We start from the raw sequence: 19,050 nt of genomic DNA, 5'->3' as shown, positions 1-19,050 counted from the left end.
GGAACCATGACATATTCATAGGATTTCTTTTTAACAAAGAAAGAGGCCTTTCAAACTTAAAAAAATTTCAGAATAATTAGTGTTTCTCCAGCTTGCTCTACTTTTCATGTATTGTTATAGATGATTTTTAGTTCAGGACATCTGTGCATGCTTTCCTTGATTGTCCTTTCTAAATCACCAAAAATTGTTCCAGGGATTTCTTCTTCCCTAAAGCCAGCAGCACAAAATGTGCAGGAATTGATATATCCCTTCACTCTGTTAAAAGTYAGGACAGTGAAAGATTAGGATGTTTCCACAAAGTAGCAAAGTRTATTTTTGATATAAGCAGTAGCTGTTAAATCCTAGCACACCAGAATCTCCTAGCAGAATGATGACTCGGCAAAGGTTTAGGAAAGGAGGACTGTTGACACAGCAGATTAATGCATTTGTTTGCTTACTCCCAGTCTCTCYTCAAGTAAGACTGTATCTATTTAAGGTTTAATGAAATTAGATTATACTTTTATACTCCCAAGGTTATTCTCCCCTGTAATAATTTTATTCTAACAACAGTGTTGATAGGCGAGGGGGTGAAGAGAGAAGCTTCTCTTAACTATTGGCCATCTGTTTCAAAAAATGGGATTTTGGCTTTGAGTAACAAAGGCAGCAGAATATTCATTTATATTAAATCCAATCTGTGTGCCTACTTTTCTACTGAAGCTTTGTGTATTTTAAAAGACAATTTTTGCAGAATGTTGGAATGAATTATAACTACAAAATTTTTGTGGTGTATACATCTCACAGCATGGGTTGGGTCTAYCCTGCTTTACAGAGCTAAGTGCAAATTGCTTACTTACATCAGAGTTGAATGCACTTTCCTTCAGGCAGCAGAAAATGCAATGGCATCTATTATCATAGTGTTGAATAAAAAGGTAATTTAGCCCAACGACTTTGACATTATACTTGCATACTATAAACACAGGATAATTAAGGGTGGAAAGGAAATCAGAAGGTCTCAAGTCCAACCTTCTGCTCAAAAGACAGCCAGCCGTAACAGACTGTGGGGTTGTCTGGTCTCGAAAACCTCCATGGATGGAGACTGCACAACCTGTTGCTTTACTGTCCTAGAAGCTAGAAACCTTTTCTTCATATCCAGTCTGAAATTCTCTGCCTGTTGTCTCTTGTMTTCCCACCATGCACCAGTGTGAAGAGCATGTCACTGTTCTCCATGTAAACTCCCTGTAGGTATTAACAGGATGTTACCAGCATCCTGCTCCCCACAAAGCCTTTTCTCCTCAAGGATGAACAAGGCCAGCTCCTTCAGCTTCCCCTCCTAAGGAATGGTGCTCCAGCCTCCAATAGAAGATGGCCCTCCACTGACTTTGCTCCATGTTACCCATGTCCTTCTTGAAGTGGGGGAGGCCAGAACTGGGGAACAACCTCCTCCCTTGATCTCYTGGCTGTGCTCCTGACAATACAGCCCAAGGTGCAATTGGCTCTCYTTGCAGTGATGGCATCCCTTCAGCATGCCTAAGCCTTTTGGATGGCACATCCTGCAGTGTAACTACTGGTACCCTGGTTGGGTGTCGCCTGCACATGATAGAGTGTGYTCCTTGTCCCCTCCAGGTCATTGATTAAAAAATGTTGAATAGGACACTACTTGGTTCCTTTTTACTCCTATACATCCCAGTAAAACCACCCTCTGAGGCTGACATCCAAGCAGGTTTTATAGATCCCAGTGTCCACCCATGGAGACCATACATTATAATTTGGATGTATGAATATGGTGGAAGACAGTATCAAAAGTCTTGCTAAAACTGAGGTGCTACTCTGTCCTCATGCGCAAATCCAGAAGTTTTCCCACAGGAAGAAATCAGAATTTCAGATGTGATTAACCCTTGGGTAATCCTGATGAATGTTCCCAATCACATTTTTCTTCATAATTCCTCTCCAGAGAGGAGTGSTCCAAGGAGGTGTGCTCCTTGATTTTCCCAGGGACTGAATGCCCACCAGACTGTTGCTCCCCATGGGAATCATAGACCTGTTTAGCTTGGAAAAGTCCTGTAAGATCATCAAGTCCAAATGTTAACCCATCACTGCCAAGTCTAAACCCTAAACCACTAAACCCTGTCTCCTACCATCACATCTACGTGTCTTTCAAATGCCTGCAGGGATGGTGATTCCACTGCTTACCTGAACAGCCTGTTCCAATGCCTGAACACTCTTTTACTGTAGAATTTTTTCCCAGTATCCAATCCAAATTTCCTCTGGAAAAACTCAGGGCCACTTCCTCTTGTCCTACTACTTGTTAATTGTGAGAAGAGATTCACCCCTACATGGGTACACCCTCCTTTCAGACAGCTGTAAAGAGTGATAAGGTCCACCCTAAGGCCCCTTTTCTTCAGGCCAAATAACCCCAGGTCCTTAAGCTGCTTCTCATAGGATCAGACACTTCCTCAGCCWCATTGCCCTCCACTGGCCATTCTCCAGCACCTCAAGGTCCACCTTGTGGCGAAGAGCCTGAAACTGAACACAGGTTTCAAGGCACAGACACACCAATGGTGAGTACAGGAGAAAGATCAAGCCTTGGTCCTKCTGGCCACACTATTGCTGGAACAGGCCAGGATGCCATTGGCCTTCTTGGCCACCTGGGCTCACTCCTGGCTCATGTTCACCTGCTGTTGACCCCCCAGGGCCTTTCCTGCTCGGCAACTTTTATTACTTTGTTGTTTTTTTTTTTCCAAAGACAGAGCATCATGGTAAAAATTTAATTCAAAATTTATTTTACCACCACTTTTAATAATGCAAATAAATTAAATCAGGAAAGATATAATGATAACATTTCTATGACTGGTAGTAACTGYCAGCCCAGTGTTTCATCTCTCCCAAACATACACATGCTTTATGGTGTTACGAGCTCGAGGGAGATGACACTGTATGTGGGAGCAAAGCTGGACACAGGGGAAATTAAAAGTTTTAAAACTTGGTTTGTTTCCAAAAGTATTGTTTATGTTCAAAGTTAAGGCCACTGCCTTTTACTTTCTGTTGTTTACAGAAGTAGTGGTATTTTTTCTCAGTAATCTTTTACCATATTCAGTTTCACATGAAAACTCAATACTAACCGCTCCTCAGCCTCTACATAAGCAAAGGCAGGGCTCGGGAGAACTAAGATGCTGTACAATCAACAATATAATGAAAATAAAATTATGATCTKCACCCCAAAGGAGATCACCTTTCTCCTAAAATCTTAATATTTAAATAAATGACACTATGTAATTCGGTCTATCTTGGGATTTTTAAACCACACTTACGTATTGTACCTGTGGTATTTGTATGTAAACATGTGTGGCAATTCCAAATTCTACCAAAAGGGAGTATTACTATTTTTTGGAAAATACATCYTAGTTCTTACACTCAATTGGGGTAGAAGAAATGTTAACAAAACCTGCTGTGAATTCATGAGAATTCAGTGAAAAACATGTGAAATAGAATTGACTATGTCAAGAAAACTTCAAGAAGAGAATAGGGTTTTTATCATATGCATTCTCATACTTATARAACATTTGCTGTCCAGTTACAGGAAAGCAGGTACTGAAGTCAGACAAAAGATCCAGCTGAGGTGACAGTCCTGCTTCCATGAATAATCAAAACCAGAAGTACAGAGAAGAATGAAGGTGAAAGGCAAGCATATATCACAAAGAGATGGAAGCAATATGTTTTCTCAGCAGCACAAAAAGAACCCAGAATCATCCTGAACACAATTTATTAATGAACCATGAAGTGTAWCATTTTAGATCCTCACTTACTGATTCGAATGTAAAAGGTAACACAGCAAGGGACACTGAAACCTGAAGAAAATCAGAACTATGACAAAACTCATTATTCTTGGTGCTTCCAAGAATGTAAGTAATGTAAATATCCTACAATGCAATGATAGTCATTTCATATAAAATAAATTCAGTGCATGTTTCTGTAATTCAGGTTTGGTCAGGAGGCCTCTACAATACAAACACCACTTAGTATTGGCATGATTTCACTTAAAATGCTCTGATTTAACAACCAGCAGGCATTTTGACTAGAAYGGGTCAAATCCAAGCAGAGTTGTAACCTATCAAAAGCTTTTCTATTACTGCCTAACTTTCAAGGAGCACAAGATAAACTGAACATTAAYAAACCATTGCTTTCATGAGCTATTCCCCACTAATATGCACAGGCCCAAGTATTTAAGAACTATCCTAAATTTTATGCCATGAGAATTTAAACATGTTAGTCCAAKCTAGTATTTCAGTCTCAGCTGGGGAAATCCATGCTCTGAAAAAACAAAAACCCTCTCCATTTTTAAGAAGACTGATATTTTGAAAATAAGGCAGCAGCTCTAAAAAGAGCAATATAAGGTAGAGAGTTGTTTTTCTTTCACTGCTWAGCTTACATATCAATGGGCAAATAATAAGCCAAGGTATAAAACTGCATAATGAATGTATAAAAAATGAGATGAAAAGGAAAGTTAATAAAATACAAGTGAGCAGAAAATTCCAAAATAGAAATAGCAGCAGCTGTATTTGCTAYTTGCAAAGTTAATTCTTTATCAGAGGGTCCTAAAGCATCTTATCTTGGGCCCTTAATTTTGTACCCTTAACTAAGCAAAAAGAACAAAAGACAGTGAAACTTGGGAAGTCCCTTTTGTCGAATTTCCAACATTTGATTCCCTCAAGCGCACGCAAGCTTCACAAATTTAAAAGGGAACAGGAAGCAGACACCAAATTTGGAGTTCACAAAATAACACAAAAGACATTGCAATGCCTAAATTAATCTATTCAGGAAACTTAGAAGATAGACATGTGATTGTGTCAAAGAGGAAAAGCTGATATTTAAGGTGCTGTACACAAAATTCATAAGTTATTAACAGAACATTAAAACCCAAAGGCCTTTTGCATTTATCACAGCAATGAAGAGTTCATACCTGTGGCAAGATAGATGATATGGAAAAGCATGTCCTTGCCCTGCACAACATCCACAACCACATGGGAAAATCGGCTGTTGTCTTCCATGAAGTAAGGAATTGGAATGACTGGTTGAACAACCTCATGCATTAAGAAGAATCTTTGTGCATCTTGAAGATTTCTCTCAGTCAKATTTACATACAAACCCTGGTCCATGGTGCCACACTGTAAACACAGAAAAATAGCATGACTATATGTGCCACCAATAACAAYAGATTTACTCTCTGATTTACAGCAGAAGAAAATAAAAGCAAGAGCATAACTTGTAATGACAATGTGGAATTCAACCTTCAAGTCCCATTTTAGTGCTAACCAGACTGTCCAAGGATTGAGGAAGTTCAGTTTTCCTGAGGCAGTACTGTGAAGGCTCCTTAATTGTAAACAGTATGGAAGAGCACCATACAGACCAGCACAAGTGGATTATAGAAATATTTTGCTATATCCTATGTTTTGCTATATCCAGGGCAGGAAGGAAAAAAACTACCATCTAAAAAACTGAATGACTTTCTGTCTAGTCTTCCTTATAATTTTCACAGACTGCAGTGCTAAAGACACACGTCCTACCACAGTCAGGGGCTGACAAGAATGACAGGTGGAAGTGCCACATGCAGTTCTAGAAGCTTCTTAGGACTCTGTCTTAAAGTAGCAAAAATGGACAGCACAGCATTCTATCAAATATTATCCACAGCAAAGACTTTTTTTGCACTGAAATTGACCATATTTTAAAATGGAAAACTGCATTCTTTACTTACAGGAAAACATCCACTAGCTGCATGGACAAATTTCAAACACAAACAAAGCAAAATAAGCGGGAGTTAATTTTAACATATTTGTGTTCAACTGAGGACACAAAAGAGAAAGCTTCTTAATGCATGTGARTATATAAACATTCACATGTTTACTCAGGCATAATTGCATCAGAGAAGTAAAGCACTACTTTACAACATTTATCAAGTATCTGCGTGATGTGAAAGGCATACCTAAGCCATAATTTTCATTCTGTTTTACTATGYCATAAATCATGCAATGAATTACAGCATGAACAAAATAATAGCGTGACAAACCCTGCCAGTTATTTTTTCATTATTGGTATATTTTCAATCCAAAATTGAGTGATCATTCCAAATCCACAAATGTTAAGAGAAGTCAAATAAATTATTTCATAATGGCAAATCAGATGATGAGGAAAGACAAATTAGCAACTGGCAGRAAACAGTTACTTGCTCTGTATGTCAGATCAGTGGAAAAAAAATCATGCAAAGGAAGAATGCCCCTGRATGTATTAAGCAGGACAAATTCCAGCTGAACACTCATAGTTTACTGAAATGCAAATGGTCCTTGGTCTTATGTTAGACATTGCCCTGTCTAAAGAGAAAAGCAATGATCTCTGGAGAAAACAATGTTCCTCAAAACTTGGACTCTAATAGTATTCTAATAGGGAAAATATTTTATTAATATAATCCAGCCTTGGAAATACAATGTTTGATGTAATATATCTACATAGCAGTATTCTTCCTTCAAATCACATACTTCTCTCTGAGTAGGTGAATACTCAGAGGATAAATCTACACCTGGAACTGCACAAAAAGAATTTCTGATACCCTGTCATAAGGATCTTAAAAAGGAAAGTACTTTCTGGGAAGGAAACCAGTGACTCAGTCAATGAATATATCTCATCTGTGTGAAGTGTGTACTCCAAAGCACCATCAAATCAAGACGAATGGTTACACCAGCTCTAAGGATTAGACCAGCTTCTAGTATACATCACTGCTCCACTTATGGAGCCAGAAATCGAACAGAAGGTTATTCAGGGGAAYAAAATGCAGCATCGGCAAAAGGACAGAAGTTGGACATCACTAAGATACCTAGAGATCAGTTAACATCAAATTAYTTCAATACTGTGTTGTAAAAGGCCACATGACAGCTTTTAACACCAGCTGTGGCCTTCAAAGCTGTTTGTGGCACAGTGAGATATGACACAACTGTTGTCACTGCTTTTGTAAATTGGAGCAGCAGCTGCATTAAAATCAGCCAGACCATCTAAGAAATAAATTTCTTCAACATCTTAGTCTTGACTGGGACTTGGAGATGTGCACTAACAGTACAGTAGAGACTTAAACTGGCTTTACACAGCCATCAGGCTGTCATCTTTCTTTGTAAGTACCATTCAGTATGGGCTGCTCTCACAATAATTAACACCACATTAATGCAGGGTTTGTAGGGAGAGTTTATTAAGTTTTAWCGGATGTGCTTACCTAGTCAGAAAGGTGATAAGATTTTTACATAAAAGCATTTTTTCAGGCTTTCTCCTTCAAAAAGTTAGCCTCTCTTAGACCCTCTTCCTACCACTATTTTGACAATACCAGTATTTCTTCAACAGGTAAAAAGCTGTATGCAAATATAGCCCACTTCTGCAACATGGCTTACTTAAACAGAGCCTTGTCACTCGGCTAATGACAACTTACAACTTAGGAACGGTTACGTGGCTCTAGCCTGTAACCTGGGCCTTATTTTCATTCATTTGCATAGATCAAGAAGTAATTAAAACTACTTACAATCCCCGATGGGTGATTCTTTTTCATGCTAGCAAAGATCTTAYGACTCTTACAAACTAGGGAAGGCTGTTCCAGGAGCAGAAGTGAACTTGTGAAATTGCATTGAGATTAAAGAAGGGTCAAAGGTGTATAAATGTGCATACACTTAAGTACCTTAAGTTGTTGTTGTTAATCACTAAATTAATGTTGCTTTTCCTTCCATCTCCCTTGCAAGAAGCAAACTGATTAAAATTRTCCTAGTAGGAGCGGTGACTATGCAGAGGAAAATAATGCATATGTGCTCAGTGAAATACCCCTTTCTTTTTGTAGAGTTCCTCTGAATGCTTTTACACTGTCAGCCAGCTGCAGATTATTGCACGCTGTGAGGCCAACAAGTTCAAATGAGAGGCACAAAACATCACAAATTCTTTTAATCTCACTCTTCAAGGAGTGTGGACCACCTTGCACATGAAAATATATAAAATTCTGACCACTCCTTCTTTAATACCTCCCTCCCACCTTGTATTTTCTGTCAGACACTGTTCCATTTCTTAGGTCCTAATAGCACAAGTACAATGCAAAAGAGAATAGCAGTTTGAKCGTACCTCAGCCAGGAGTTAATGTCACCTTGACAGATAACCAAAGTGTTTTATTTTGACAGAAGTTTGAAATTAAGCCTTTTTTCTCCTACCCTTCAAAGTACATTGGTTTTTCAACCCAAATTATTTTGTGGAACTATAAAATTAAAATTAAGTATGTTGAAATAAGGGGCTCTCCTAAGCACTTTTTTAGATTTAGTTTTTTTTTAAGGTCTTAGGCTACAACATAGTGCAAAACTGGGTTTATAAATTATGAGCCACACAGTACTTTGAGGAAACCTCACATAAAATATTGTCTTTTTCCCACATATGCATACCTGAAAATTAGGGTTAGGATTGGGATATGGAAGCCAAGCAGAGCGAGAGTTCTCCTGGTATTTGAAGGGTCCATTAAAGGCCTGAGTTATGGCACTCAGATTGAAAACACAAACTGCTGAGGCTGCTATGCTGTTCCTGCAAAAGAAATAAAAATATTAACCTAAGAAGTCATAACATTAAGAATTCAACTTGCTGAAAAATAAATAAAAAGGGCAATAACTCTTCAATCTTTCAAGTAATTAATGAAGCAGATATGATCGGCCAGGAGATGATACCTCAAGATATATGTTAAGCTGATTTAGCATAGTCATTGCATTTAAAATATTTGTCAGCCTTACCAAGAAGCTGGTTTGAGAAAAATCTCAGAACATCCAACTTTCTGCTGCTGCTCTATACCTCCACACATAATCACACGCACTAGRGTCAACTCTTTTCTGGTTACAAAGCTCAGAATGATATTATTCTCAGTGCTCAAGAAAGTTTCTTCCATACAAAAAATGACTGCACAACATAAGTAAGGATTTTCAATGTATAGTATGTGTCTAGACTCTGGAATCCCTGGAAAAGACATATCCACAAAACCCCTGTCTTCCAAGAGATGCTGTGCAGCAGTAAGACTGCAAGTTCCAGAAATCCATCAAGGGAAAACAACTTGGACTGCATACAAAATATCATGTTAAAAAAAATAAATATCAATAAATGGCAGCTGGACAAAGCTTGCAATTTCCTGTRTTTGCCTCGAAAATGTGATATACATGGCAATAAAGTAATTCTGCACAGTGTAAAGATTATAATCTAATAACTATGAAAGCTCATAATATGGAAAGCTGCGTTGTTCTTTTCCTCATTTTGAGATAATGGAATAGATAATGAATGTGTCAATTGCACAGATTTCCTGTTGAAGCTAACACTGCTGGCAATTGATCCACACAGCATTCTTTTTATTTTTCTTCTTTTTTCTTTTTTTTTTTTTTTTTCAAGTTTAGCCTGTAACTTACACATTGAGAAATTTACAATTTCTTAAAGGCTTAAGAAAGCATACTACAGAAACTCCATAATGATGTGAAAAAAAACTGAAAAAGAGTTAGGCTACATGGATTTAACAAAAGGACAAAAGGCCAATTTGCTTTCTTATGCTTATCACTCTTATTTCACAGGAAGCCCAAAATGTGAAGTTCCATGMTTACAGCTTCTGCAGAAAAAATCATCATTGGAGCTGATAAATCCTTGCCTATATCATTAAATGCAGCTCACTAATATAATTAGCTGTACTAATATTTTCTTGAATTTCATGAAGTCATAAGAGGACATCAGGCTCATGTTTATTGATTTTTTTGGATAGTCCGAAAGAAAGAAAATCAGCTTTATCAGGAAGCAGTGGCTATAGTGGACTTAATAGTCAACCACGTATAAAAGGAGCAGGTTTGGCTGTTAGAGAAATGTTTCATTTTTTTTCTCCACATGCACCTTAAAGTATACTAAAAAAAGCATTACGGTATGATAATATCATTGCAATTATAAAGATATTGAGATTGATGAATTATGAATGCCATTTAGTTATATCTGATGGTGTTACAGGAACAGAAAGAACTATGTTGTTCTTTGTCATAGGAGAAAGGTGGATCTTATGATTACACAAACTMTCTGTGAATGGGTAGCCAGCATTGGAAAGTGATCCTAACTCTAAAACATTTCAAAAAAGTCCAAAACATGTAGTTACAACACTTCATGACAGGAATTTAAATAGAGCAATCAACAAACTCTACTCTCAGTGACAAWTAATTCCTCTTTGGAGAGTCCACCTCTGTTGGACAATCAGAATGTTGGGCCATGGGGAAAGAGGAAAGTAGCAAGAGGTTTAAAATACTGTCTACTTTCATGTGGCAAAGGCAGTCTTAACAATAGCAAGTCCATTTTCACAAGAGCCAGGAAGCATCAGGAATATCATTCCCCTTCCATGGCCAAAGCCTCGTAGATTTTCTGGAGGAGAATTCCTCTGCTCAGGCTTGTCATGGCAGCAACATGTCGAGGTTATTTTGATTTCTCATGGAAGATTTTGAACACTTTACGTGGATGCCACCTGACAAATACCTGTCTTTTAGCCTWTGAACCAGCTAGTAAAACAGAACAAAATTAAAATTACTGATCAAAACAACAGCAGATTTTCTTATCCACAGTAATCTCAAAATCTCTACTATTCTCTTTATAAAAACAGTGTTTAGWTTCACTGCATTCCTCCATTGCAGAAATAGGCTGAGCTCATCATCCAATGTCATGAGTTCAGAATTGCCACAGCCTGGTGTGAGCAGCCCATCCCTAATTGTGCTCACAGCCCAAACTGCCATTCCAGGGTGATCCTGAGTCTGGAAGATGCCAAAAAGAGCTCCAATTTGTGCTCACTGTCTAGAATGCGAAGGGATTCTAATTTGTTGGCATTTACTGGTAAACATTTCCACCTGGTTAATGGATATTTCAAAAGGTAGATATCCCAGTGTTCACAGGTCCCTTACCTATGTTTTAGGTGCCCAAGGACCTTTTAAAATTCTAGACAAAACTGACTTACAAAGGAAGACACCACAAGAAAGCAGGAGAATCAAAACTTGAAATCTGAAATTGTTCCAGTGGTCTAAACATTGGGCTGCACAGCCATAACACAGAGGCTGCTCTCGCTGAACAGCATTTGCCCTCCAGTCATCAGGTGTAAAGTAAAAAAGGACATTTCTGAGATAAATGTATATTTTTTTCCTACATCCATCCAATTTACTAATATTAAAAAAAAAATAAGACCAAATTGTACATTTAAAAAAAAATACCTTATTGGCATAACAGATTCACTTAAAATTAGGTTAAATTCTTGGTTTGACCCACCTAAGGACATGCTAGGAACAATTTAAAATAAGTAAAAATACCTTTAGTGCTCTTTTGGATGAGTTCTTTACAACATGATCAAATTCCATCATGTCAAATTCATTATCATGTCACATTACAATTGCAAAATATTTCATAAACACATAATGCAYTTATGCATAACAACAGTTAAAAAAATTCCTTTCTAAGAATAAATGAAGAATATAGCAGAATAGTCTTAAGCACAACTGGCTCCCTGCCATAAAGAAATATTAAGAACTCATCCTTCTTTTATGTTTTCAACAATTCCTGTGGGAAACATTTGTAACTGATACTTGTTCACAGAAAACAGTGGATTGGGCAAAACAGTAGTTTGAGTTTATGAATTTACTTGGCATTCAGAAGAGAGCAGCTCAGAAGTTCTAGGTTTTGCTGTCACAAGCAACAAGGAAATAAAATATATAATTCAGTTTACTTACACATTAGTGGTAAAAATCCCATAGATCAAGTCCAGTTCTGGCAGGAAGAAAGTACTCTGAAGTTCGTTATAGTAAAATGGGATTTCTCCAGGGCGAGAGCAGTTCAGACGAGCTTTCATGAAGGTAGTCCAGGTATCCTCCAGCACAAACTTGCCACCAATATCATTTTTGCACACCCGAGCAGCACGAGAGAAAACTGTTTTCCCACAGTCGTGTTCCACTGCATTTTCCCGGAAGAAGAAGTAGGTAAAGTTGCCAATGTCATAAGATGACACAAAATTTGGTTCTGAAAATAACAGAAGGAAAGGTCATTTATTGCCTCCTTGTGATTTATGCAGTCATACTAACATAGAAGTTGGATTTATCGTCAAGCCTTTTATTTAGATAAACACACTTTTTATTATCCTTTAGGGAATTTGCACTACGACATCTGAACAGGACAACTGATGTYCAGCTGGGATTATGAGACACATGATCAGGATGTGCTGGGTTTGGCTGGGTAGAGTTAATTTTTTTCATCATAGCTAACATGGCACTGTGTTTTGCATTTGTCCTGGAAACAGTTCCAGGATTCATGGATGTTTTTGTTATTGCTGAGCAGCACTTACACAGATCCAAGGCCTTTTCTATTCTTCACACCACCCTGCCAGCAGGTTTTAAACCACCACACAAGGTTCTGCTCTAGGTGTTTATAGAACAAGACTGTGATGGGCAGCCTGGGYCCAGCTCATTGTTTTCCACCATGAAAAGTGTCTCTGGGTTTTCWTTCTTCACATAAGGGCACAGTGAATTCTTACAATGTAATTGCTTTCTTTTTTAACCCTGTTTCTGCTTTGCCACCATGCCATTGCTACAGATTTGCAGGATAACAGGTGGTAATTGATCAGTAAAAATGTGCTCAGAGGCTGCAATGAAAAGAAAAGGGAACTACACAAGAATATTTGATGGCAAGATAACTACATTTCAACCCCATCTCACATAATGCTTTTGAGAGCATTATAGATTTTTTTTTTCTTTCTTTAAAAAAATGTTTGAAAACTGATCAAAAGTAGAGAATACACAAAAAATAATCTGGAAAGCAACAGATGGCAATATTTCTTGAAAGGAAAAAAAAAAAAATAACCGTGGATACCAAAGACAATAAACATCTGGTCCATTTCCTGTAAGGATTACTAGAAGTGAGGAAAGTCCATGACCTTAAAAGAGGTTGACAACCTGACGAATTCTTAAAGGAAAAACAAATTTGATACACAGAATTGTGAAGAAGAGCCCCATTTGTGCAAGGAACCATTTTAGAACACTGATAATCCTGAGAAACAAGGAAACTTTTATTTCTTGTTCCCAAATTATATTCTTAAGTGGGAAAATAAATAAATAAAGCAGTTCTAAAAACATCTATTGTGACAAAACACTCCAAACAAAATTACTTCATRTAGAAAATATATAATAAAATTATTCATATAGAAAAAGGCAGATGTAATTCAATACAACCATTTCACAGGGCATCTCAAAYCTATCAAAACTTCTGAGAGGCACTAAAAAGGCAAGCAAGCTGGCATTGCTCCACAGCAATCCAACCTCTGTCAGAAAACTCTTTTCCAAAGACAGACCAGATCCCAGYTAATGTGTCCTCTTGCACTGCTTCCATCCCTATCTGCTGTGCTGAGAGTCCCCAGGACAGGTTTTTGGCAGCAAATGATTATAAACTGCCTCATATGTATGAAGATGAGCATATCCAATAGAGCTCTGTCTCTTCCCTGTAACTTCCACTATTCTATTAAGTGCTGCCTTGAAAGCAGTYGGGAACACACCACATTTTCCCCACATTCAGAGCTGCACAGGTATTTTACTGGCAGATTGCAATCAAACAATTCTAAGAACTTGTTGGTGCCTTGAACCTTCATAAATTACATAGCCTCAGTGCATTTGTGTCTTTAAGAAAAGGGGGGAAAGCAAAATAGTTTGACTTTTTGATATAAAAAWTTTTTGGGATTATTATGATATTTTTGATATAATTAGAAATAAAATAGGGCTGACAATATACAAAGAACTAAACTATCAGTAAGGTTAACTTTACTAGAACTTTAAATCTTCATTCCATATCTGTGTAAAACTTTGATTACAATAGGGATTTTTTCCAAAGGCTCCAAAAACCTACCGTGCAAATATTCAAAATCAATTTGATCCACCCACAAAAAAACATTCTGTACAAGCATTAAACAAGGAAGCCCTGCYTTGCAATCAGGCCTGAAGATACTTCTCACTGGAGACACACTGGTATAAAAAGGTCCCTACATTGGCACCACAGGATTTCACTGCAGAGTGAAAAAAAACACTACTGGAAGCACTCAGTGCAAGGAATGATGAATTRCAAAAATAAAACAAACCTCACAAACTATAGGAGGAAAAATATAATATGAAATGCATTCAGAATGTATTCAGGGTTCTTGAAAATCCATGTCAGCCTTTCAAAAGACAGTATTTTAAACCTGTGCTGATAATCATAATACATGTACAAAAAATACCTAATACTAATATTTCATGGATCCAAAACTGAGAAACAATATATAAATCTACAAACACCTATGCTTATACTTTAGTGATTATGAACTGATGAAAATGTGACCTGCTGTTGAAACTTGTTAAAACTGCTTCCATTCACATTAAATGTAATAATTTCAGAGTTACCTTGGGGAATTCAGTAGATATGGAAGGATTATCATGTCAGACTTTATTTATTTTATTTTCTCTTTGGGAAAAATGAAAAGGGTCACTTCAAAACTTCAAAGGAAAAAGGAGCTTCCCAGCTAGGAAAGATCTGTTCTTAGTGTGCAAGTATTTGCTGTGAACTGCTATTTGTTGACATGGAGGACTTACATTCATAAAAATGAAAGTTTTTAATGCAGCAAATGAAGTGAATCTCTTGTTTCATGCTGACTTTGCAAATAGTTCTGGAAGGGCGAACACACTTCATTTCTGATTTATCAGATCAACACAACAAGTGCAAGTATTCCGGTGTGTGACAGAACACAGTTMGTATGAGAATGTCAACCTGTAATAATGTCACGAGTATTGTATACGACCTTTATAGGRTTTTTTATATACTCAATTTATGGACGTGTCAGGCTGACTAGACTTTCCCAAATTAAATGGAGCCAGTGGAATCAGGAAAGCAAGAAAATGACTTTGTTGATGTGACCCAAAAAACATCTGCARCGCACAGCACGGAGCAGGGCCACACAGAGGCACGAGCCCAGGCACTGAAAGCACTGGGTGGCTAGTTAGTGCTGCCCCTGGGCAAGCACATTACTCTGCTATTTCTCAAGTTTGCTTACTCATTACTACAATTTCCTTCATAAAGCAGTGTGATGCCCAACAAGGATGTTTCCCCTCAGACTCTTCTCAGTTATTGCAAAGAAGGCAGCTCAACCATACGAAGCCAAGATAAGGCTTCAATGGGAAATAATATGATTGTTTCTCTCAAGGATGGAGTCAAATTTTCTACGTTTTCTGGGGAGCACACTCTCTATTCTTAATATGAAAACACTTCCTAGGAAGATGCAATGATTCCCTTCAGATTATTTTTCCTTTCCACCTGCCAAAGGTGTCATGAATAAGTTTATTTCCTGGGCTTTTTTTATTCAGTTGTGTAGRTGCAATCTGAGTGGGTAAAAACATGAGTGGAACTGCACAGGAATTTTTCTGTGTATAGGAATTGGAAAAAAAAACCTAAAATGCCTCTGTGAGAACCTCTGAGGTAGTCCTGGCCTCTTCTCACTGTCTGAGCTTAGAAGCAAGTTTGCTTGTGCTCCTTAATCCATATAACTTCACATCTTCTGAAGCACACTTCATCGCCTAATTTACATAATTAGTGGATGCTACTGTTTCCAGAGTGAAACAAATGTCAGGAAATTATATAACTTCCTTTAAAAARGCAACAGCAATTAACCTCAAGGATTAAAAAATCCAAAGCCTACTCTAAGCAAATAGGAGCTGTGATTTCAACTGTCCCTGTGAGATGTGACCACTCACATCTGAAGTGCAAGGCAYTCCAAGTCAAAAGTGAAATTAAAGAATTAACAGAAATGTTGAAAGAAAGTTAAWATATTAAGCTTTTCTGATCTAGACACAGATCAGATTTTATTTGTATATATACACATAAAATACGAAACACACACAAAGATTCATGAATACATAATATACTCAAAATGTTAGGAGTCCAGATACTGCTCTAATGTTGAATGACATCTACCTGGAAGTTGTCCACTCACCTCACTAGATCAATGAATCACACCACACTCTTGATCTCTAAATATCCATTTCTTCCAAATATTCATATTCAGCCAAATGCTTACTATCATTAAATTCTAGAAAGATGCATTTGAGTTTTTTTAAAAAAACTTCACATTTCAGCTAAAAATGCTCTCCAAAAGGGACACTTAAAGTAATGGAAAGCATTTAAGCTTCAGATGTGCCGTCTACACTATTTTCTTTCATCTTATTAACATAATCAATGAAGTCCAGTTGCAATTGCATGTCGCCATCTCTGTATATTCATTAAGAATATTCATTCAGTTGTGGCCCTTTGCAGCTGTTGGAAAAATGTACAGACCTTGMATTAGGCTGATCATGCATCACTGCTCATGAAGGTTTAAGGACAAATTTTAATCACAGAGCAAAATTTTCCTGCAGAATCATATATCTCAAAAGTAATACATAACTTGTGGTCATCACAGCCATATCCACCCTCAGGAGCTGAGCTGTAAAATGTTAAATCCTGTATGAAACTGGAGGAAATGGTTTATTAACTGCTATTTTTTCCTCTGTGTTTCACAATTACCTAGGATGTGTGATAAAAATGCTAATGTGTCATAGAGAAGCTKGCTACCAATCTATTTTGACTATTTCCTTAGCAATGCTTTAGCTCTCCATGASTTCTTTTACATTCTTTTCCTTTTGCTAAATTGAAAATTTTATAGGTATGGAAGAGCAAGGACAGCAAAATACACTAAAACTTTGTATCCCAGGCATTTTTTTCTAATCTTCTCTTATATTGCTGATAGATTTTATAATACAATTCAGAATAATAATAAAAGAGGATGCACTCATTACATTTTTACTGATGTACTCTAATAAATTCTGAAATGCAATTATTTCTTTTCTGAAAAACTGTTTTCAAACATGGTAWTACAAAATTCCTTGTTTTATTTTCTGTTGTCTATTTCAAATAAATCTTCTTAATTTTCAAGGTAAAGTGTTCATGCATGGCATAATAGTTTGCAATTTATTATATCATTTTGCTGATGCAAATTTRCCAGTGACAARCTTAGTCATAGAAGACATTCTCTGMTCTGACYTAATACTTAWTYAAGCCCTTGAAAGTTGCACCTGGAGTTCATGGATTTTATGTGACCTGTATTCACTGGATAGACACCTTGCAAAGCCATGTATCTAGGAGCAGGGGGGCAAGGGTGAAAAATACATAGGGATTACATTAATTCACTCAAAACCTCTGGAAATTTGGACTATCAGGATGTATCAAAAGATCCAGAAGTTTGGACGTTTAAATAAAATGGAATCCATAATTCCACATATACAGGAATTATTAATTTTATTTAAGTATTTTATTTAATACTATAATATATCGTATTTTTTTAAGGAGATTTCTCCAACCAGCAGTTATGGTATGGAAAGAAAACCCAAATATGATGGCTTAACCATTTCTCTCCAAACATTTGCACTGCTATTTTTTTTTTTTTTCTCACTTCTAGTTTTGCAGGGAGGAGACAATGAAATGACTTTCCCTGCAGACCAGTGCATCTGTTTTGCATGGCCAAGCTTTAGTAGGGGTGGCTTTACAGGGGTGGCTTCTGTGAGAAGCTGCCAGAAGCTTTCCCCATGTCCAGCAGAGCCAATCCATGGCAGCTCCAAAAGATGGATGTGCTGCTGGTCAAGACTGGGCCAATAAAAATGGCGGTAACATCTCTGTGATAATATACTGAAGAAGGAAGAAAAGTTACTGAGCAGATATAATTGTGGCCACAGATGAGAGGAGTGAAAGATGGTGAGAGAACCAGCCCTGCAGACACCAAGGTCAGTGCAGAGGGAGGGGCAGCAGCTGCTCCAAGCACCAGGGAATCTCCAGGCTGAGATTCCCCTGCAGCCCCTGGTGCAGACCATGGTGGGGCAGCTGTGCCCTGCAGCCCATGGAGATCCACAGGGATGGAGAGATCCACTCACAGCTCCACATGGGTGGAGGAGCCCCATGCCGGAGCACATGGACACCTGAGAGGAGGCTGTGATCCTGTGGGAGGCTCTGTAGAGAGAAGCCCTGTTCCTAGGCTGGAGCAGCCTGTCCTTGAAGGACTGCACCCCATGGAAGAGTGACCCATCCTGTGGCAGTTTGGGAAGGACTGTTGCTTGCGGGGTGGACTCACATTGGAGAAGTTCATGGAGAACTGCTCCCAAGGGAGGGACCCCACRAWGCAGCAGGGAAATGACTCTYCCTGAGCYGTGGYAGAGACRTGTSATGAGCTGGCCATAACCCCCATTCCCTGTCTCCCTGCACCRYTGGGGTAAAAGGTAGARCTGGGAAGGAGGRGAGAAGGTGGAGGKTTTTAAGRGCTWATTTTACTTCTCACTATCCTGATCTGATTTTGTTAGCAATAAATTCAATTCAAATCTCTAATTTGAGCCTGTTTAGCCCATGATGATATGTGGTGAGTGATCTCTCCCAGTCTTATCTCAACTAATTAACCCTTCATTATATTTTCTCTCCCCCATCCAGCTGTGGAGGGTACTGATAGAGAGACTTTGTTAGTGAGTGCCTTTTCCTTTTTCTTTTTTCCTTTTTTTTTTTTCATAACAAAAAGGAAACCAATTTCATAATCATCCTCTCCCTTTCACCTTAATGGTTTTGGTATGTCTACTGTTGAAATTCCATCTCTGCCTCAAATATTTCTCTCACAGGATCACACAACATCACAGAATGGGTCAGGTTAGAAGGGACCACAGTGGATCATCTGATCCAACCTCCCTGCCCAAATGGGGTCATCCTAGAGCACCCTGGACAGGATCCAGGCTGTTCCTGAACATTTCCAGTGAATGAAACTCCATAAACTCTCTGGGTAGTCTGTTCCAATGCACGGTTACTCACACAATTAAGACATTATTCTATTCTTCATATTCAGGTAACCTTTCATTCTCCTTCTTTCTTTGATAAATGCTGGTGTGTTTCATGAGTTCCCTGAAATTTTAAATTTTCCACCTTCCACTGGCTGTGATGCATTTCAGTCYG

At 38.0% G+C, this 19,050-nt stretch overlaps 1 protein-coding gene across 1 annotated transcript in view; it reads right to left on the bottom strand.

Annotated features, from left to right (window-relative positions):
- The window catches only part of SEMA5A (semaphorin 5A), a gene marked incomplete at its 5' end in the record, with an annotated part of 210,120 nt that overhangs the window by 106,642 nt on the left and 84,428 nt on the right, over window positions 1-19,050 (bottom strand). Inside the window, 3 exons of the mRNA XM_057370806.1 lie at window positions 4,937-5,141; window positions 8,427-8,562; window positions 11,754-12,039. Of these exons, the coding sequence (XP_057226789.1) occupies window positions 4,937-5,141; window positions 8,427-8,562; window positions 11,754-12,039 (627 nt within the window). The remainder of the gene's footprint in view (window positions 1-4,936; window positions 5,142-8,426; window positions 8,563-11,753; window positions 12,040-19,050) is intronic.

Source organism: Malurus melanocephalus, unplaced genomic scaffold, assembly GCF_030028575.1.
Source record: "Malurus melanocephalus ecotype Western Australia unplaced genomic scaffold, MMel_1.1 scaffold_133, whole genome shotgun sequence".
NCBI classification, from domain to species: domain Eukaryota; kingdom Metazoa; phylum Chordata; class Aves; order Passeriformes; family Maluridae; genus Malurus; species Malurus melanocephalus.
This window is presented reverse-complemented; position numbering and strand designations above follow the sequence as displayed.